At 41.6% G+C, this 22869-nt stretch overlaps 1 protein-coding gene across 7 annotated transcripts in view; it reads left to right on the forward strand.

Annotated features, from left to right (window-relative positions):
- Window positions 1-6066: 6066 nt before the first annotated feature.
- The window catches only part of KALRN (kalirin RhoGEF kinase), a 739094-nt gene continuing 722291 nt past the window's right edge, over window positions 6067-22869 (forward strand). Inside the window, exon 1 of one of the 7 annotated variants that reach the window (XM_034786199.1) lies at window positions 6067-6344. In XM_034786199.1, coding sequence (XP_034642090.1) covers window positions 6272-6344 — 73 coding nt within the window. In that variant the 5' untranslated portion in view covers window positions 6067-6271. The remainder of the gene's footprint in view (window positions 6345-22869) is intronic. The other 6 variants (XM_034786196.1, XM_034786193.1, XM_034786192.1 and 3 more) reach the window with 6 other exon arrangements.

Below are 22869 nucleotides of genomic sequence, written 5' to 3' on the forward strand. Positions count from 1 at the left end.
TCCTTTCTCTATTTCTGTATTCTCTCTTACTTGATTTTCTTCCCGCTCAGTATTAGACTCAGGAGTGGAGATTACATGATCATCTCCCAACCATTTCCCCCTAATTGCTAGTTTAAAGCTCTTTTAATCAATTGTGCCAACCTTCATCCCAGAAGTCTATTTCTCTCCTTACTCAGGGAGGAGTCCATCCCATGAGAAAAATTCTCTGTCAGTGAATGCCTCCCAGTTGTTGAACACCTCCTTATGGCCTGAGCCACCGGTTGATCATCATAATCTTGTCTCGCCTTTGCTCTCCTCCTTAAGGGACAGGTAGAATCCCACTGAAGATCACCTGACCCTCCATTTTTTTAAGTGTCTTCCCCAGCCTGGCATAGTCTCTTGATGAGTTCCAGCAAGAATTCAGCAATATCATTTGTTCCCATGTGAAGGACAATCAATGGATTCTTTCCTGCTCCCAGTAGGATCCTCTTCAGCCTCAGATCCACATCCGTATCTTAGCTCCCAGAGATAGCATACCATTCTGTTCTTTGGATCAACTCTGGTGACTGGCCTGTCCTTCTTAGTAGAGATCCCAGTTATGAAAGACCTGCCTCTTCCTGGTATTGGTGCGATTCTCTGGTTTTCTTCTTTCTGGCTGCAAGTCCTCTTGTCTTTTGTTCTGACTTGCAACCTTCTGCAAATCAGCACTCTAGGTGTTAGAAGAGCATTAGCATTTTGTCAGGAGTGGACTAAGTCTTTCACATTTTCATCTCAATTGTTTGTTGCATTTGCAGACAGAATGAAGGGCAGCCCAGTTTCCACACAGAGGATTTTCACTTGGATATCTGGTTGTATTTCCTGTGCTACCGGTTGGCTAATGCAGAGCCACTGTATAGCATCTTGAGTCATTCAACTAGATCCCAGGTGGCCTCTGTGGCATTTGTGGCTAACATGCCAGTATTGGACATTTGCAGGGCGGCAACATGTTTGCCTTGCACTATGCAATCTCTCAACAACCTAGAGATTATGTTAAATTTGAATTAAGGGTCCTCCAAGCCTTGTCCATTTGAAAGTGAGAACAGAGTCTATTTGAACTGTTGAACTGTTTGAATGGACATGTGCAATCGCTCAAAGAAAAAAATGGTTACTAATGTTTCTGTAACTCTTGTTCTTTGACATGTGTTGCAAGTGTCCACCCCCCCCCATTAGACCACAAGTGGATGATCAAAGATTTAATTAGACATTGTATTTTCAAGGAGTGGGGTCATCTATCATTAGATGTGTTCACAACAAACAAACAGCAAATGCCTCAGAGGGTGTCTAAGCTTAGAATTGTTGTTGGACACATTCCTGATTTTGCGGTCCCAGGACTGATGTATGCTTACCCTACAATTCCTCTGATTCCTAGGATATTCAGAAAGATCAGACAAGCTGCTGCCATAGTCATATCAATAGTTCTTGCCCAGCTGAGGTAGTTTTGGTACCCTGGTTGATGCTCTTAATAATTTGTCTACTAAAATCATTCTCTCTTCTTCTGGACTTAATATCACAAGACAACAGGAACATCTTGTATCTGAATCCATCCTCCCTCAACCTCAAAGACTGACTGCTGGATTGAAGTAAAACATAGAAAGATCATGTTCCTCTGATGTCCAAAACAGTTTGGGAAGTAGAAAAGATTCCATCAAACAAACCTATGCTGCTAAATGGAAGAGATTTAGGATTTGGTGTGAACAGCATTAGCTACAACTGTTGACTCTCTAATTTCTACTATTTTTGACCATTTACTGTCCCTGAAAAGCTCTGGATCGTTGATTAGCTCTATTAGTGTGCACCTGCCATTTCTGCATTCCACCCTCCTATTAAAAGCTACAGTTTCCTCCTCTGCCCCTCCACACTATGGTTAAAATCTTTGAGTCTGATTTATGTTTTTTCTATCAATAAGCAACCCTGCTCCCCATGGGATCTCATTGTGGTTTTGGCAGGATAATTGGGCCCTCCATTTGAATCCCTGGCAACCTACTTTTTATTGTAATTATTTATGAAAACTTCCTTTTTGGTAGCAATTACTAAAAGGATTGGGAAAATAGTTTCCTGGCAACACCTCCCTATACTGTATTCCATAGGGATAAAGTGTCATTCAGACCCCATCCCAAATTCTTACCAAAAGTAGTTATAGAGTTCTGTTTAAACAAAATGATCCATCTACCAACATTCTTCCCTAAACCACACGGGGAGACTAAACTGCATACTTTAGATGTTCACAGGGCCCTGTCCTTTTATTTGCAGAAGACCAAATCATTTAGATCTTCCCCTAAATTATTTACAGCATTTGATTACAGAATGAGGTTTCTGGGCTGATACCACCAGATCCTATCCATGTAGATTTAGGGTTGTATTAAGAGTGTGGTCAGGCTTCTCCGTGTGGGAGCCGAGACAGTGCTTAGACAGGCATGAAGTCAGGTAGGAGGACTGATGGGGAGCAGCATAGGCTTCTGTGGGGGAAGTCCTGAGCTAGGGCCTACAAGGAGCAGGAAGAACCCTAGGGGAAGCTGCCAGAGTCCCTGGGGAAGGAAGACAGTGAGGGGAAAACCTACTAAGATGCAACAAAGGAGGAGCAGGAGCAGGTTCCAGTGGGAGAGGCCCTGAGGAATGGTCACTAAAAACACTTGAGTGGAGCCCAAGAGGGGCAGAAGAGTTGTTAGTTAAGCAGAGAAGGGAGATGTCAGAGATCTGAGAACCAAAGGGAGGCTATGTTAAGTGCAAGCTGCAGGGAAGTAGCACAAGGCGGCTTAGAGACAGGAGCAGCCCAGGGAAACAGCAGCATGTCTGAAGAAGCAGACCTAGTAGCTTAATACAGGGTCCCTGGGCTGAAGTCTAGAGTAGAAGGTGGGCCTGGTTTCCCCTACCAGCCCCTCAGGAAGGGGCATGGAAGACCAACTGCAGGAGGAGATTAGGCTCCTGGGAGGCAGGGCCTAAGGAAGGGCCAGTAACGATACTTCAGCAAGCAACGGAGGAAGAACTCTGTAGAAGCAGACTGGCCTCTTGTGGAGGAGATCCTGAGGGAGGGCCAGTAAACAGGAGTGGCGCCAGGGTTTTTGCTGCCCTAGGCGGCAGCGCTCCTCCTCTGAGCATTCAGGGGGCTTGGGGTCTTCGGCGCCGGGGGTCCTTCCACTCTGCGTCTTCGGGGCACTTCGGTGGCGGGTCCTGGAGCAAGTGAAGGACCCGCCGCTGAATTTCCACCAAAGACCCAGAGCGGAAGGACCCCCTGCCGCCGAATTTCTGCCGAGGATGGCAAAATGTCGCCCCCCAAATCCTGCCGCCCTAGGTGACCGCCTAGAGTCGCCTAGTGGAAGCGTCAGCCCTGCCAGTAAGAATACTTCAGAGGAGCCTGACAAGGGGTGGAAGAATTATTATTTGGATGGTTTAGCTTGGACTTTCAGTTGAACCTTTTGTTCTCCTGACAGGGGGCAGAAATGTATGTGACTTGTCTGGAGGGCCAAGCCATAGAAGACCCAGCAAGATGCAGGCAGCCAGCAGGAGGTGCTGGAGATGAGGACCCTTTGCAGCATCACACCCTGACACAAGGGGTTGCTATGAGTGGTGAGTGCAGTTCCTTACACAATCTCAGACATCTGCAAAACAGCTACTTGGTGTTCAATCCATGCTTTCACTAAACACTACTTCTTGGGGGAAGCATCCAGGTCTGATGCTTCTTTGGCAGAGCTGCAAGCAAACTTTATTTAAGCAGACTCTGAACACCTACTGCCGTCACATCAAGTCATTGCTTGTGAGTCACCAAGAGTGTAATATATATATACACACGCACTAGAGGATGAAAGAAAAATTATTTACCTTACAATAACCAAAGTTCTTTGAGATGTAATGTCACTATGTATTCCACAACCTGCTCTCCATCCCCATTACCACAGAGTTCTTTCATATCTGAATTCTGCAGTAGCAAAGGAACTGAATGGTGGTTAAGCCTGCTCTGCTCTATGTGCACTTGGTACTGGAGCACAAGGACACTTAGTGCACATGCCTTGCCCAAGCAGACACTGCTTGCCAAAAGACTCTGATCTCAAGCACATGGGGTACAAGAGTAGAATACATATGCACAACAGATCTTGAAGAACTCCAGTTACTGTAAGGTAAGTACCTTTTCTTAATCGTGATGAAAGGTGCTGAAGCATGAATAAGAGTTTCAGAAAAGGTGTGGGCAGTGTCTGGGGATGAGAGGCAGAATTATAGAGTTGAGCAATAAAGGGAGGTAGAGGAAAGTTCAGAGTCAAGTTTGGGTTAAACAAGAAGATAGACATGGTGGAGTTTCAGTTTAGGTTTTGGTTTTTTTAAAGGGCCAGGTTTTGTACCCCCCCTACTAATAATGTATAGTACCTTGCTCCACAAATAATCCCACTGATTCCAATTGTCACTCTGAGATAGAATGGCAAAATCTGGCCTTAATTAGTAGATTATCAGTTTTGGATATGTTGTGTGGCTATAGTGGAATCATAGTAGCTGATGAGGTTGAGAATGGCAGAAAGTGAGGAAAGATTTTTCACCATTTGCCCCTATCTTTCACATTAGTATCTGATTACCTGGATGTCATGGAATAACAGTAGGACATATGCTTTTCATCTTCAAGGCACTTTACAAATAGCAACTAGTTATTCCTCAGGATACCCCTTTCAGATAAGTGCATAAATGTTATCCCTATATCACAGATAGTGAAACTGTGGTAGAGAAATTAAATCACTTGACAAGGCCACTTGTCAGACTTGGAACTAGAAATCAATATCTCTTGGTTTCCCGTCCCATTTTCAGACTACTAATCCATGCACCCCATCAAACCCAAAGCCTACAAAAAGCAGAATGTGAAAGTACCTGCAAGAACAAACACAGTTTCAAATATCTGTTTCAGAAACCTGAAGTTTCATCAGCATGTTATGTAATAGAATACTTAAAAACCCAGTTTTGTTACTTGATTCTCTGCACTTTTTATAGATACCTACCACTGCAAAGTGCCTCATACCTTTTAAATTTGATATGAGAACAATGCACATTGATGACACAAATGGAGAGTACAGCAAAGCACACATGGAAAAATCAGTGAAATCCTCTTGGAAGTTTAAGTACACATGTTCAGACATGCACACACATCTACCTATTCAGGACATGGCACCCTCAGGAATGGAATTGGCAGCACTATTCTGTATACCCTCAAGCACTATCATATTGTAAGGGAAAATATTGTTTAAAAACCAACTGGCACTACAGTCACTGCATTAATTACCAACGCTGCATGTTTCTTTGAACTGAAATTCAACAGGAGCTAGCTATTCTGGGACACACTTCATTTGCCCGATTGTATTTTCATACACACCCAGTGGGTTTTTGTCTTGTTTGAATCTGCCTGTAAGGAAAGAATGTTCATTGTGATCTGTAAATCGGAAGGAAACCTCGGGTGAATGATCCATATTGTAAGGACTAGAACAAGCATTAGTAAGGGTGTGTGTGTGTGTGTGTGAGAGAGAGAAGGGGACTCGTAGGAGAATATACTATAGGGCACAATCCTGTATTAGCCAGGAGGGGTGGATTAGCTGATTTAAGAGAGATGGAAAGAATGGGGGAGAAAAAAGTCCCTTGATCATGCAATGATAAAGCTCCCACGAAACACACACACACACAATCTCTCTCTCTCTTTCTCCCTTCCTCTTCCCTTTATAATATCCACATCCCAGCTTTCCTGCCTCCCTCAGGAAGTCCTGACGGCCAGAATAACCCAGGCTCGTTGAAATGATCATTAGGAAAACAACAATAGCTGGTGTGATACTGGCTCAGGCGGCTGCCGCTGCTGTAAGGAATTGAACTGTCATCTATGTAAATACAGCTCGGCTGGAGTCACATGTGCAGCAAGGGGCATTGTTGGCAAAGAAGAGAGGAGGAGGAGGCGAGGGGGAAGAGAGCAGAGCAGGTCTGAACAATAGAGAGAGGAGAGGGGGTTGGCAGAGAGCCTGCTGTTGCTGGAGGTGTTGGGGGGCGGGAGGGGACTGCAAACCTCACGCGACTGGCAGGCAGTAGGAGCAGCTGCTGCTAAGCCCAGCGAGCAGCAGCCCCAGCAGAGCTCACCAGACACCATGGAAGGGATGATCCCGGCGGTGCACGGCTGGGCTAGCTGCTGAAAGCGCCTCCATCCATCCCTCCCTCCCTCTTTCTCTCTTCCTTTGCTTCTCCTCCTCCCTAACTCACTGGATATTAGCAGCAGCCGGGCTCGCCTCTTCTTTCCCCAGCCATGAATCCCGCAGAAGGGGCAGCGGAGGAAGGCGCTGTCCCCGATTCCGAGGTGGATGCTTTTTTCCGAACAGGTAAGGAAGGAATGGGGAAGGGGAGAAGAAGGAGGGGAAGGGGCTGCCATCGCCTGGGCGAGAATGGGATGCGAGAAAGGGGTTGTTTTGCATTGGCACCATCCTGGGGTGGGAAGCCACAAGGGACTGGCTGACTTGCTTTGTTTGGGGGCGCATGGACAGGGTTGGGGTCCGCTGGGTGAAGAGAACCCCGCTGATCTTCTCCTCCTCCTGTTTATATTTTGTTCATTGTCTTCTTCCTCTCCGCCCCCACCAAAAAAGACTTTAGTCTCACGGCTGGTGTGAGAGACATACACAGCCACTAAAGGAGAAGCCCCTTCTCTGGGCAAAGATGCTTTTGTGTTGGGGTTGTTTGCACAAGCACTTAACGAATTGACCGAGGATTGGAAACTGTTGGTTGTCAGTTTCAGAAGAGAAACCAGATTTATCCCCCCGCTTCTTGTTCCGTTTCCATTTGTTCCTTGGCTTGCTAGGAAATGATGCTGCTCTTCGCTTGTTACACAGGAATGGGGCGATCTTAGATCACTTTTTAAATGCAAGAGGGGAGGGATTACATCTCCTCCCAGTTCTCGCACGGTACAAGATTTTAACATTGCAGGAAATTTATCGTTGCTCTCTCCCTTTCTCCTCTGAGATTGGAAATACACAAAAGCCTCTCCAAGATGTTCGTTGATGGCTTGTGAGAATTACACATACAAAAAGACATGGCATTGGGTCCCTAAACACGCCTTCAGTTTGGGTTATAGGTTGGGTCAGGTGATGGAGCCAGAGGCTCCGATTTTAACCATCCTTATGCACATTGTCCATAATGTGTAATACCGCTTCCTGGATCACTCCTCTGATCAGAATGGAGAATTAGGGGTTAGCAAGCTGTCGGGAAAGGTCAATAAATAATAATCACTGTTAATTATTTTGAAGAGGAGTTTGCTTTCTTCCCTCCCTCAGCCTACTAAATTTGTACTTTCACTTGAAAACTATAAATATATTATATGCACAAGTACCCCCTTCCATCTCAAACAACCCTTGCAATCCTTTAAAAAAGGCTTTGTTAACCCAGTGCCATCAGTCATGTGTACTGTGGCAGTGGTACTGGCATTAGGGACACTAGAAGTCAACACAGGTCATTACTGGTGGGAAAACTGGTGAGCATATTTGCTTGGGTATCTCATTCCTCCTGAGATGGACTTTGTTAGCAGGATCCAGAAGGTCAGGATCAAGAACAAATCCAATTGTATTTCAGTGAGTAGTGTGAGAAATAAATGTCCTTCTGTTTTAGAGGACAATACTATAACAGAGCATAAGATTAAATGTGACTCTGCTTCTTAAAAGAACATTTGGGCCAAATTCTCTAAGAAATGTGTATACATTAGATACCCATATAAAGTATTATTAGTTTGATGGCCCTTATCTTTATGTGGGATCAAAGCCCCAAGTGAAACAATTTATGGGATTCCTTCTGATTCTGTAGGCCGAACCTTAAAGCGCTACTTGGTAAATTTTTAATTAAAAATTGCAAAGGATGAAACACTCACTTCATAAGGGGATTGATCCCTGGTAGTCTGGATTTGACATTTATTGCCACAGCTGTTTGTCCAGGCTTTACTTTTCAGCTGCCTTTTTCCTTCTACCTGATCATTAGTTATGCAGAGAGCTTCAGGCTCCAGTTACAACAAAACAGTCATGTAATCACCAAAACTTTAAAGAAGTTCATTCCTGCAGATCTGCTACAATTATGGTGGACTGAACCCTGTTCATGTGAAAATGCTTTGATCTAGAAGATAACTATAATAAGGTCTGACTGTGCATATCTTGTGATCCACAACCCATTAAGCCAATAGATATTTGCCTCTTGATACCCTGCATGGCTACGAGCAAAGCATTTATAGATTTCCCATACCCCAGTAGTATAAGTGTTCTTGGGCTATTGAAGATTTGTGGAATGCACTTTAAAAAAATTAGCATTTGTCTTGGTGAAATTTATATTGCTTCAGAAATCTCCCCCTTAAAAGCTTAAATCATTGCCTAATGGAACTTAATTCTCAACATAAGAAAAGATTACAACATTGAAGTCAAAGGGACTGTTCATATTTGTGTCTAGTTTGTAAAAGAAATCATACTAAATAAGAAAAGAACACTCAAAAAGAATCCCATGATCAAACATTTTCCTATTCTGCGTCCTCCTCCAGAAATTCTCTGCCTAAGGAATCATGAATATAATCTCGTTAGATGTCCTATGCGTTTAATTTAGGGTTTTTGGCATTCCCATTTACTCAAGTAAGTAAATAGTTTGAATCTGAAGGCTTCTATTCCATTGTGTGTCCTCTCATACACAAAACACTGACACTGTTTAAAAAGAAATTGTTTACTAATTCACAGACATGAATAAGCCTCATAGTTATATCAGGCATGTTTTAAAATTAATACAAATATAAAAACATAAGAACGGCCATACTGGGTCAGATCAAAGGTCCATCTAGCCCAGTATCCTGTCTTCTGACAGTGGCTAATGCCAGGTGCCCCAGAGGGAATGTACAGAACAGGTAATCATCAAGTGATCCATCTCGTCGCTCATTCCCAGCTTTTGGCAAACAGAGGCTAGGGACACCATCTCTGTCCATCCTGGCTAATAGCCATTGATGGACCTGATAAACAGAAATCAAGGCATCTGGTGGTGGGCCTGACCTTAGTGAAATTGGTTAATTTTTATTGGAATAACCTACTTTTCTATGGATGCTTGCTTGTCCTATTTGGTTCTCTGCTTTGTGTGCTGATATTGTGACTGCCTAGAGTTGCTCTTGATGTCAGTCTTAATGGATGCTAGAGAAAACAGCTGATGAGGTGTATTCAGGGAGAGAGTCTAGATAGAACACTTGTGAACAAACTGAGAACCTGACCCTTCCAGTCCCCTCTCAGGCAGAATTCCCACATAAGTCAATGGGAGTGTTGCCTGAGACAGGACTGTGAGATCAGATCCAGTATTACCCTTGTCTGACTTTTTGTTGTTGTCTTTTGTTAAGTGTTTAGTGCTATATAGATATGAATTTCTAGTACTTATGTAGATTTTATAAAAGACAATTTCTTAGTGTCTTGGTGCATTCATGACAATTAAAACAATACTTTTTTAACATTAGGAATCTCAGTTATGCAAACCCTTCATATACAAGACTACCATTCAAAGATGCTGCCAAAAATTGGCTATAAAAAGGGCACTCACCAAATTGTAGCTATCACAGGAAATAGCAAAAACTCAGAAGGCAGCGTTCCCAACGAAAACTCAGGGTCCTGACACTCTTCTCCATCAATATATCTCACTCAAAAGCTTTCGTAAACAGATGAGCTTTACACCGAGCATCGAAGGTCAGTAAACTCAGCTCTCTTGGACCAATAGAGGAAGCATATGCCAGAGATGAAGGCCCTTCACAGACAAATGTTTTAGCAAGAGCACCCAGCAATTCAAATGTAGGGTCTGTTATCAATGGCAATGAAGATAACAGATCTGTAAGCTGTAAGTGGAAAACAAAATCAAATTAATCAATCCAAAGTAATAAGTGCTGGGCCTGATTTTGATCTCATACTGGTGTGAAACAGGGCTAACTTGTTTGAAGTCAATGGACATACACCAGTATAACTGAGATCAGAATCCTGTCAAATATCTCTAAAGAAATGTGTGGCAGAGACTATTCTGATTTTAGTTACCATGGTGTATAAAAAGAGTAATTTCATTTACTTCAGTGAGATTATATTTGTGTAACTGAAATATAAATTCGTAAATTCATAGACTTTACAGCCAGAAGGGATCATTATAATAATTTAGCCTGACCTCTGACTTCATACAGGCCATAGAACCAAAAGCAATAATTTCCACATCAAGCCCAGAACTTCCGTTTGAGCTATAGCAATTCTTTGTGAAAGAATCTGGCCCTATGCCTTTATATACTTTATTAAGTTTTGGAGTTTTGATTTCTATTTGGTGACAAAGATTGAAAGAATAAAATTTTGCATATGTTCTTAAGAAAAAGTGTCAGTGGTTTATTTCGTATCAGCAAGTTAAATTTGTACTGAGTTTTCCAGTTTTTAATGTTGTGTGGGACTGAATCCGAATGACTTTGTTGCTTAGAGAATGAATAGAGTAACGGAAGTCATGTTGTAAAGCCATGGTTGGAATGTCAGAACTTTCCCTGGATGTATGAGGACATATAAGAAAGGCTTTGTCTTTGTGCCTGTGTTCTAAGAATTTCTGTTACACTTTGGAAGCTAGGGTAAAACAGACAACAAAAATTTGCCAAACCTTAAATATTTATAGAGGTAAACTGATAGAAGAATCCAGCAAACCAGTGATTTCTTAAAAGAGCAATTATTAATACTTCCTGTATACAGTGGATAGGGTTTTCTTTTCTAATTCGTTTTGTGTCATCTAAATCTAACATTGTTTCTGATGTGAAGAGGCAGAATCTGTCATTGATTCCTGTGGGTGAGTTGAAAATTGATATTGTTTTTTTTTTTTAGTGCAATGAATTATTCTTTTTTCCTTTTGCCTTCCACCGCATGTTAGACTTTCACCATTGTTCATTTGTGTTCAAGTGACTGGCAGTTCTGCTACTAAATAATTTTAAAATGATTGGCAGTGGACAGGCTGTTTGATCAATAGATGTGCTTCAAATTATGTCTGCAGAAGAGTGCTCCTTGAGGCTGATGGAATCAAGTGTCTCCTAGTAGGACAGATAAATTGAATCAATCTACTTGTCTCTGGTGGTAAGGTGTACTCATGGTGTCTGACTTCCTCACCTTCCAACTTTATAATTTATAAGGTCCGTTTTGATAACGTACACTAATAAAGGAGGCTGTGATATGGAAAAGACTGTCATGTTTTGTGTGACTAAAGTGGAGAAAAAGTTCTATATTCTATATCTCATTAGCAATCCCAGAAGACATTCAGTTCCTCCCCCAATAGCCTCCTGCACCAAGGAAAAAAAAGTAAAACAATTATGCAAAACATAATGCAAGCGACATTTTATCGTTATTTACAATTCATTTTTTCTAGATGAGATCATACTATAGTATGGCACAATAACATTTATATTATTTTGTATTAATTTGAATAGCTAGCTCCCAGGATGAGACCTTGTACACAAAGTTTCTGCTCAGAGCTAATCCTTTACTGTCAAGTTAACAATCCTTGATTCACAAAACAAGGGGGTGTGGATGTAAAGGAAACATCAATACAGCATGAACATTATCTGCATTAGTAGGTGTTGCTATTGGGCCTGATCCAGTGCCCGCTGAAGTCAGTGGGAAAACTGCCATTGCCTTCATTGAGTTTTAAATCAAGCTCACAGGGAAGAACAGTATTACTGTGAAAGAGAAACCCCACAGAATAATACAATGGCAATAGTGCTCATGAGTAAAGGAAACCTCTTTACAATGGAACATAGATGGTCAGATTTGTGTCTCAGTGGTCTCTCATCCATAGAAGGGGTGAATAGGTGTAACTAAGAGTCAGCTTTCGCCAGGAAAGTATAAATATCACTGTTTTTTTCCATGGCTGTATCAAGGCCTTGACAGAGTGTTGGGAAGTAGAAGATTTTTAAATATAGGATTGGATTTCAGAGATGTAAAAGAACATGCACCTTCTATGCTAAGGACCCTGTGGGGAATTCTCCCATTGGACAGGTGTGTTGGGTCTCTTTTAGGCAGGCAGGGCTGGTATGATGTATTTTGTTGTTTCAGCTGCTGTGACCTTATGGTCCCAAGGAAGTTTGATTATGGATGTATAGAAGCAGCTTTATTACTCCACTGTGACATGTACAATACAGTACCTACTGGTATTTGGAAATACTTCATAGCTATATCAAAGAAAATACTTATGGAGTGTTAGACCTTATAAACCCAAATAGCTGTGCATTTTATGACTTGAACTTAAAGTAAGTCAAGAACAAGCTGAGATATTTGTGCTCTTATTTGATTTGGAATGGTGTCCTGCTTTTAATATTTTGGTGAATAAACAACTTCTTTTTTTATAGGTCTATATGGTGTACATGCCCTGTGTTAAACTATGAGGATTCTACCACTTAGGAAACTTTGCCCTATGAGCCTTGTAAGCATAGCTGGGAGGTTTGTAATGCACATGTTGCAAAAGAAACCTGAATATAGAAAAGAAAGAGAAAGCAAATGTAGAAGTAAAATGTGATCATCTTACTAGAGAACTCTGGAACGCAGAAAAGTCATGGCAGGTTTGAATTAAAAAAAAAAAAGTTAGTCAGAGATTCTAGGACAAATTATGATCTCAGTTATCCTGGTGTAAATCTGGAATAACTCAATTTACTTTAATGACTTTATGCTGGATTTTTCACTAACATAAGTGAAATTAGAACTTGACCCAAACATCATGATGACATCAATCATAAATGCATTTCTAGGTCAAGCCACCTGTGGAATATGTGGGTTGCAGTACCAAGTTATGGTCAGTTTTGCACAAGAAAGGAGTCATATTTAATGGGGATATTTGCAGTTTGCATGTCATTTCAGCTGTGATTTAGACTGAAGTTGGTATTTGAACCCAAGGTACATCTCCATTCCCCCATGCAGCATTATAAAGGAGAGAATCCTATTTACTTGACTACCTCATGTGGCTACAGATAATATTAGTTTCTGGTACTATATATTTTTGCTCCTTATTGTAGTTAAGTGTGACAGCAGATTAGTAGAGAACTGGGAAAAAATCATTGCTGTTTAAATAATTCCTGTTTCCTGATCCAGTAGGCTGAAGAGAAGATCGATGATAGCCACGGATGAACTTTAGAAGATTGGGATCATATTTATAGTTGTTGCTAAATTTAGCCTCAGATAATTTAGGCTTCAAGGCATGAGTAGAGCCATTGTAGACCATAGGAGTATTCCTATGCTTAAAATTAAGTAAGTGCTTAAGAGCCTGGCAGAATCAGGGCCCAAGAATGGAATTCCATTTTTACTTTTAAAAGCAATGTGTTTGTTTTAATTAATTAATACATAAACTATGTTGTATTTAATTGGGGTGATCTGTCTCCCTCTATCTCTTTTGCCTACATTTATGCCTTACAATAGTGTCTGAGCACCTCCTAGTTCTGGAAAGAGGCCAGGTAGGTACATAGACAAATTAGGCAATCCCCCCTTAAAGGCAACAAATTGCCTTTAAAGCTAAAAATGAAATTCCTTTTCTGCAGCCTTAATTATCTAAGACACCATTTTTGTTTCACTGACGGAACAAAGAACTGTAAGTAGGCAAGCTATACTTATTAGTATAAGGTCACATCTTGCTTTTCTCAGAATAATAAGAGGAAATTATCTTCAGTTTAACATCAGTGACTGGTGAACCAGCTGCTCTGGTCATTTGTGTTACTAAAGTGGCCTTGGAGAAAAAAGTGAGTGGTGTTTGCAGCAAAAATTAAATTAACTCATTATATAATCTATAATAGTAGCTCTATGTGTTAACTCAGCTGTGTTTTTCAGGTTTTTGATCACTTCTTTGTAGTAAGTTGTACACAAATGGCATAAGATAACCTGCCTTATTCTTTTAATAAATCATTAAAGAGAATGTTTTTGAATCAAAGAACTTTTGTCTCTCCTGGAGATCGCAGGAGTTTCTTGTCAAGATATACCCTGTGAACCCTTAGTAAAACAGTAAAGGCAATGGGCCAGACTATCTCTCACTCCCATGTAAACCCTATTGTCTAAGAGCAAACTTTGACCCAGTATGTTTTTTACTTGAAATTAGTATATGCTTAGTAAAAGGAACTTGATGGAGGTTCTTTACTAATATTGTAGTTTCTGGCATATTTCCTGATTCCTGGAGTGTTCTCTGGCACCCCTACTGTTTTAATCACAACTGGCAGCCTATATTCCGAGCAGCAACATCAGTTGGAAACAATGGTGTCTGATTCTTGTTTGTCAGCTGGGACAATGGGCCTGCTGATGGGTTGTGGTAGAGGGGAGTGTGTTCCTTTTGTATGGCAGTACAGGCATGGCAGATGGCTAATTGGACATCATAAACCACTGGGGCAATGGGGGAAGCAAAAGGAGATCTGCAGGGATTATCAACTCATGATCAACTCTAAAATATTAAAGAAAGGAAAGAAGTTTTCTATCAAAGCAGTTGAGTTTAACTTTTTGCTGCTTGACCATATGTCAGCCAGAAAAAGGGTAGAGGGACATCCTAACTAAACTCCTCGCTCCAGCTAATGTAAAGCATATTTCATTAGCTGAGAGCAAACCTTATTACTGTATGGAAAGGTAGGAAAACATATAGTCCCTAGAGATGCTGCCATGGCACTTAGTAAAATTAGCGGAGTGTATTTTTCACTAGTCTTGTAAGAGAACATCAAACTGTTGTACCAAACAGGATCCAAGCTGGAAACAAGAGTATTGTTGCAGTACTATTTCAATGGGAGAGGAAACATAAATTGTGCCAAAGTTTGGCTTTATATGTCTAAGGACATCAGTGATACAGTCACTGAAAAGTTAGAGTTGATTTGTGAGTAATTAATTTATTTCTTTAAAATAGTTTTTGTTGGGTTTTAAGAGTTTGAAAAATAAATATTGTGGGGGTCAACTCCTGAGGCCACTGGTCTTTATTCTGGCAACTGAATTAAAACAACTCAGTAAAAATGGAATGATGAGCTCACGATCTGAATCATTGCTATTTATTTTTAATAGTAAGCATGTCTTAATTACTAGATCTACAAAGCTTAATTGGTGGAATTCTTGGTTCTGGGCAAGAAGATCATATGTTCAAGTCCTACGCCAGAAGATGCAGCTTATATTTTATTGACAGTATATGGTAGCACTAGTCAGAAGTGCCATCCTTTGGATAAAATGTTAAACTATTCCTTTATGCCCATCCATATCAGCCATTCAGGTGAAAGATGAATAGCTCATGGCATTTTCAGAGTAGGAGGTAACTCCAGTGTTCTGGCTCACCTTTCCTCTCGCCATAAAATATGGTTTAATACCTAACACTTTAAGAGAGCAATTGCTGAATATACAATGGCTGCTTCTACATTTGTCTACACAGCTGTTCCCTGTCACTGTCTCAATTTGCTGTTTTTTAAAATATTATGGGGTGCTTGGGTAATTGATTATGAAAGGAACTAAAATAACAGGTTTCTGGCATTTAATAAATACATTTACATTATAGTAAAAATGTATCCACCATAAATGAAAAATAAGAAATATGTAATATTCTACCAAACAATGGACATGATCTGCTCTATATGGAAATATCTAGCCTGCTTGTAGTGCAGTGTCCCCCTTCCACTGTTTACTGTTGACTTTCCCCACACCACCTTAATGGAAATTCTTGCTGAAAAATTTCAACTAGTTTCTGCTGGTTCCAGTTGGCCAGTTAGGTTTTGGGACTATTAGTCTAATGTTTCCTGGGACTATGGGTGCAGAAGAAACCCAACAGAGACCAGCGGAAGGATTCTAATGGAATTCAGTGGAATTTCCATGAAGGTACCCTCTTACTTGCCATGCTGTATTGTAATTTTTTTTTTATTTCTGTGATCTAACTTGGATTGTGAACTCCTTCAATAAGGGAACTTGTCTCTTTATTTGCCTTTAAACCACCATGAATGGTCCAAAAGGGATTTGAAGAAGAACATGGTGACCTTATGAATTAGTTTGGAGAGATTGTCCCAAGTGGAAGAAAGTACAAAGACAGCTGCGAGAGAATTGGATAAATAGATGGTGGAGACTAACGTTAGTAGCTGAGTGGAGGGAATGAGGAAGGTCAAATAAAAGATGAGTAGATAAATAGAGGTGGACAGAATTGTCTAGGGCCTTGACATTTGAGGAGGAGAAGAAGCTTGAATTTAATATGCTAGAAGAGGGAGATCCAGTGGATAGATTCAAAAAAGGGGAGTTCCATGGTCAGAGCAATGGGCAAAGAAGAGGATCTTAAGCACCTGTATCTTGAGAATGGACATGTGAGTGTTAGGAAGGCCACATAGGAGGAAGTCACAGTAGTAAAGAAGTGAGAGGATGAGGGGCTTGAGAGTTTTAGCTGTTGGATTGAAGGAAAAGGTTAGATTTTAGAAATAAGATAGAGGTAAATGTTGCCGGATTTGGACACTGCCTTGATCTGTCATATGTGTGGTGAAAGAGAGGCGATGCCTTATACACATACAGTGGTCAATGTTATAAAATCAAAAGCATAAGTTACCACAAAGTGGTATTGCAGGCACAGCAAGTTCTTCCTCTTAAGTGTAGTTACATAAGTGTAGGGAGGTAATGTGATGTCTCTGACAGATCATGTGCCACCTGAGGCACATTGTGTATAAGCTAAGAAGAAGATACTCCAGTGTGATAACTGTTGGCATTTTAATGGGACTGCATTACACATGCATTCATAGATACAATACATATACAATTTATGTTATTTGTATATTATAAACCAACTAAAGAGTCTTCTTTTTACTTCAAACATGGCCACTCTTGCGTTGATGCTGCAGGGATCAGGTGCTTGATGATGAACCAAAGGCACTAGAGAAAGCCAAATCCTTGTGCATTCTGATTCATATTTATTGCCTTCTGTTCACAGAAATATGTTATAAAGAGCTAGTCTCTTTGGAACTGACTGCCACTGTCTTCACAGCAATTTAAACTGTCTGCTTCAGCACAGAAAAGCAGACCTGAGAGTTCAGGGGATGATGCTAATAGAATCAGTCTGAAGCATTCAGATAAATTCAGTCTGAAGGAGCAAGTCAAGCCTAACGGGTGAAAAGTAATGATCTTGTGAGCTTCAAGGGCCTGGATCTACTGTGTGCAAATCTCCAGCTAACAGCTTGCTCCAGTTCAACTCAGTTCTATTCAAAAGCTAGCCATGTTGTTAAATAGCTCAGCCACCTATTATAGGATCCTGTTGGTCTGTAATCTATACACTTCCCCAGGTTATTTATGAATTTCATAATGAGACAGTCTGCTAAGGAAATCTTTTTGTGTTTGTGTTCGTTTTGTTTTGTGGGATGCTGATAAATTTTGGCCTTTTAAGAAGGCTCTGACACTAAAACCAGATATAGAGAAAAACAGGATGGTTGGATCATTTTACATTAATTAAAACAGTTTTGTCTTTAAAATGTTTTGCAGAAATGGTCCTAACATCTAAACCCTTACCACAGAAAAGGGTCAAAACCCCATTTGTCTATACCATTTGTCAGTATAATTCTATACTGAATTATGCACTAGGGCATAATCAGAAGCTCTGAACTGGTTGCTGTGATTGGAATTGATTTCATCTCTTGGTACAGCTGCAGTTCCACCACAGTGCTTTGCGTGGGAGACATACAGTGGTGTTGGTCATGTGCAGTGATCCAACGACAATAGATAGTAGTAGATCCTTACTCTGAGTAGCAGTTAAATGATAACTTTCTATAGCATGCACCTTGAGATTTAGTCAACTAGAGAGTGGATATGTGCAGAATAAGCAATAATTGTTTTGTCTGACTCAGCATTCCTCAGCTCTCCTTGGTGTTGAGTGGTAATAAAGATGATAATTATTAGTTGATAATACTTTGTATTTATATTGCATCCAAGGATCACAAAGCATCAGAATCCCTATCTGTAAAATAGGGATAATGATACTGATCTCCCTTTGTAAAGCACTTTGAGCTCTATGGATAAAAAGCACTATATTATAGCTAGTTTATTATTATTTTATTTACTTACGAATATTAAATGAAATAGAGAAGTATCATACATATCTATAAGATGGGGATAAGTGAGGCACAGTTATGATTTGTGATTTGCCTAAGTTTACACACTTACATTATTAAAAAATGCCTGGTTAGCTAAACCCATTTTTATAAATACTAACACAGTTTTAACATCCTTTGTCTGGGCAACATGGACCAAGGGAAAGCATGCCAGTTCCTTTTTGCAAAACTGTTTTCAAACTTCAGAGCCTAAAGTGCAGCACCTAAATCCATGCTTAGGAATCGGAAATCAAAGGGAGCTGGGAGCACTTAGTCCTTCTGAAAATCAAGCCACTTTTATGTAGGTGACCTACTTCAGGCACACAGGCTTGCAAATTTTGGCCTTAATCCTGGAAATGGGATTAACACACCTTTCGCTTGTCCAGACTAACCAATCAAAGTATCTTAAAACTGTGTTAGGCTGACGAACCTGTTTTTAAATATATATGGGCCAGGTCCACAGTTGGTGTAAAAAGTGGCCTTATGCTAGTGAAGTCTGTGGAACTATGCCAATTTACAGGGCCGCCCAGAGGATTCAGGGGGCCTGGGGCAAAACAATTTTGGGGGCCTCTTCCATTAAAAAAAAGTTGCAATACTATAGTAACATGTATTTGGAAATGTAAAAAATAACCAGTGAAATACATTAAAAAATTAATGTTTAATAATTTGAAAATACATGAAATACATTATTAAAAACATTAAATACTTTAATGGTATGTATACATTTGCAATTACATAATGGGCTGCCGTTGGGTGATGGTGATGGTTGGTGCCAATGGACTGTCGTTGCCTGGGGGTGGTGCTGCTGTTGCCCAGGGCTGGGTGGGGAGCTGAGCTCTGGGTTGGGGGGGTGCCTGGCTCAGAGGGGCTGGGCTCGGAGCTAGGGGTCTGGGCTGTGGGGGGGATGGGTTCGGGAGTGCCAGGCCCCTTACCATGCCTCTTACCCCCGCCTCTCCTGGAGCCTCAGCGAGCCGCATCCAGGAGCGGCCCTGGACAGTGCTGCAGCGGCCTGGCTCCAGCGGGGCCTGAGCTTTGGCCGCAGCTCACAGCCCCGCCCCCTTACCACACGGCTCCGAGTGAGAGGAGCTCAGGCCCCGCCCGAGCCACGCCGCTTTAGCCAGGGCCACTCCTGGAAATGGGTGCTGGGGGACGGGGGAAGGCGGAGGCGGGAGCCTCTGACATTCTCGTGGTGGCCCCTGTGGGGCTCAGGGCCTGGGGCAAATTGCCCCACTTGTCTCCCACTCTGGGCGGCCCTGCCAATTTATACAGACTGAGGATCTGGTCCAGGCTCAGCTAACATTCTTTTTGTGTGGTATAGATGGGGCCTAAATGAATCAATGGCAGAGTAGCAATATCTCTAATTTACGTATCTAGACTTTTATACTGTGCTTATCATCATAGAAGCTCTGGGCCTCAGCTGAGTGCCTAAATCCCTTTTAAAATTAGATTTAGGCTTCCCAGTCAGTTAGGCATCGCAATGCTGAGTGCTGCAACACCTAAATATTTAAAAAAAAAAATCTGAATCTGAGTGCTTAGAAGCCAGGAGTTTAGACTCCCAGTCCTTTGCACTCACTACTAGTCATAGTCCTGTGTTACCTTTTTGTAGTGAGCATGCTATAAAAGTTGCATCTATTCTGAAACACTAAATGTAGGAGAAATTTAATGACATGCTATTAAAAAGTTCCACCTACATAAAAGAGCTTTGCTTTCTAGCCCAGGTTTGGTAATTTATTTCATATTTTACATAGATCTCTTCTTGAAGGGAATGTTGTCAGAACCCATTTACAGCCCTGTTTCTGCTTTTTGCCTTTTACATTTGCCAGTTACTTTTGTGCCTGAGTTCCCTCCATTCGGCCATCAAATTTTACCATGAATGTCTCATACAAATGTTGAGTCTGTTAGTAACAAGAACATTAGATTTCCGGTCAATTCCTTGCAATCAGGTTTAACAGAACATGATCCCATCCCCCCCACAGCCCAGACCCCTAGCTCTGAGCTCAGCCCCTCTGAGCCGGACACCCCCCGACCTCATCCCCCCACAACCCTGACCCCCAGCTCCGAGCCCAGCTCCTCTGAGCCGGACACCCCCTGAGTTCCCTCCATTCGGCCATCAAATTTTACCATGAATGTCTCATACAAATGTTGAGTCTGTTAGTAACAAGAACATTAGATTTCCGGTCAATTCCTTGCAATCAGGTTTAACAAAACTTTAAACTTAGTATATTGCTTCCTTTCCTTAGTCTAACCTTTCCTCGTTCTTTATTCTCCTGATATAATCTAATAAATATAATTGTAAAAACTCTTTTCTGTCAGAGGAGTCTTGGAGGCTACAGTGGAGGCAGCGGGTATGGATCCACTAACCTATGGACCCTTAAAAAGCAACAGAGAGTCCTGTGGCACCTTTAAGACTAACAGATGTATTGGAGCATAAGCTTTCATGGATGAATGCCCACTTCGTCGGACGCATGCATCCAACGAAGTGGGCATTTACCCATGAAAGCTTATGCTTCAATACATCTGTTAGTCTTAAAGGTGCCACAGGACTCTCTGTTGCTTTTTACAGATCCAGACTAACACGGCTACCCCTCTGATACTATGGACCCTTGAGAGCTTTGCCCCAATTGTGTGAAGCCTTTGTTTCCTCCATGTTGCTCCACAGCCCCTCCATCTAACCCTGCTGCCCCATCTCCCTAGCAACCTGGTTTTCATGGGTTGCTTTCCCCCCAACCCAGCATAACTGCAGACATGGAGAGGACTCTGTGGGATTTAATGATGTTTGGAGCAGAATGAATTTCCAGTCCCATATATACTTAAGTACCTGCAAGGTTTGGAGGGGAGCATACTTTGGGGGCATGGCTGCTCCCTGGCTCCGTTCTCTGCTGTCCCTGAATCTGCCTGGGGCCTGTCCCTGCAGAACTCAACCGAGTGTCTTCTGCGGAGTTCCAGCATGCCTTGCAGGTCCCTCTGTCTTTGCCCTCAGTGCACCCAAACTGGCTCTCATTCATGCACTATTGAGATCACAGAAAACAACATCAAACAAACAAAACATGGAACTTTTATCCACACTAAGCTAAAAACCCTGAGACTAACAGTTCTTATGGGACAGTACAGAATGCAATCTAGCTGTATTTAAGTAGGAGGCATGATAGTGTGGGGGTGTAGTTAACAAAGAAGACTAAGCTCCTCCTTTATCTAATATGCAGGTATGTTAAAATCTGGAGCTAAAGACTTCTAAAAGTATCTCCTATGATCTGTCCCTTTTTGGTCTTACATATATGTGTGTGTTTCTGAGATGACGGCCATATCAGGAACTGAATTAAAGTTTCCCAAGACATTATTTTTCCTTTTAGTTAGAGAAACGTTTGTGGATGTATTCCGAACAGTAGATCAGTCAGCAGCCTGAATCAGTTAAGTTTCAGAGGAAGCCAATTGTAGCAATCTATTTTTAAAAATTTATTTTCAGGAATTAGATTTTACGACCTGATTTGAACTGGACTTGGGCACATGCTGAACTTTGTGCTGCAGCCTGAGTCCACAGGAATGCCATTTTTCATCATTACAATTCCAGATGCTTTGTGGAAACATACAACTTCAAGACTCAGTCTTCACCTGGAACTGCAGAAAAACATTCCAACAACATATCAGACGGTGCCAAATTATTTCCCCCAGTGTCATCAAAGATCTTGCTCATCCTGTGCACTAGTTATGGTGAGCTACAGAGGTTTGGCTGAAAAAGTAAAAATGTGTTTCTAAGATCCCAAAAGGGCTTCTTGGCTATCCCATTTTCCCCAAGGAAACAAAAATCTGGAATCTCTGTTAGCTTGTTTTTAAGAAGTGTTCTTCAGTGACTTATCCTGGTATTTTAACATTTTTAATTTGACTTTCTATAAAACTGTCTTAAAACTCCACCATGAACAAAGGGGCCTGTCGTTATTTAAAAGCAGAATGAACTATATAGAACAAGGGTGGCCAAATTGTGGCTCGTGAGCCACATGTGGCACTTTTACCGTTAAAGTGTGGCTTGCAAGCCCCACAAGTTATCCCCATTCTCCGCCTACCAGATTGAGTGGGGGAGCTCAGGAGCTCTGCATTGCAGTGGGGTGATGGGGTAGCTGCTCTGTGGGGAGGGGAGTCTCGGGGCTTCAGCCCTGTGGGATGCATCTGCCAGGACTCGGGGCTTCAGCAGGAGGGGGCTGAAGCCCCGAGCCCCAGCTCCTGGCAGGTGTGCCCCAGCTCTCGAACTTCTGAAGATTGTCATATGCGGCTCAGAGGGCCAGTAAGTTTGGCCAGCCTGGTATAGAACATGAGATGATTAGTCACTAAAGATCTTGAAACATCACCATGAAACACCCATCCTTCTCTCCCAGATGTCACAATTGTTGGTACTTTAAATGTGGGTTGAAAGAACCACTCTATTGCAAGATCCTGGTCCTGAAAGGTGCTGAGTGCTCCCAATGTCAGTACTGTAAGTCTACTGGGGATAAGTGTGTTAAAGGTCCTGATCCAGCTCCCATTGCAGTGAACTGGGCATCTTTCAGTTGACTTCAGTGTGCTTTGGATTAGGCTCCGAGCACCTTGCATGAGGTGTTCAGCATGTTGAGAGATTGGACCTTAAAACTTTATATTTTCTCTCTCAAAACTGTCTCAGAAATGTTCCTATTGAGCTGAAGTTACTCAAGCTTAGTTTCAGCCCAAAGATGATTGGAAAATTGTAACAAAATTGGGTCAGATGCTTTGAGTTATGCAACTATGAGATAGATATTTGCCTGTCCCAATAAAATTAAAAGGCATTTTTGCAGTTA

This window comes from Trachemys scripta, chromosome 11, assembly GCF_013100865.1.
Source record: "Trachemys scripta elegans isolate TJP31775 chromosome 11, CAS_Tse_1.0, whole genome shotgun sequence".
NCBI classification, from domain to species: domain Eukaryota; kingdom Metazoa; phylum Chordata; order Testudines; family Emydidae; genus Trachemys; species Trachemys scripta.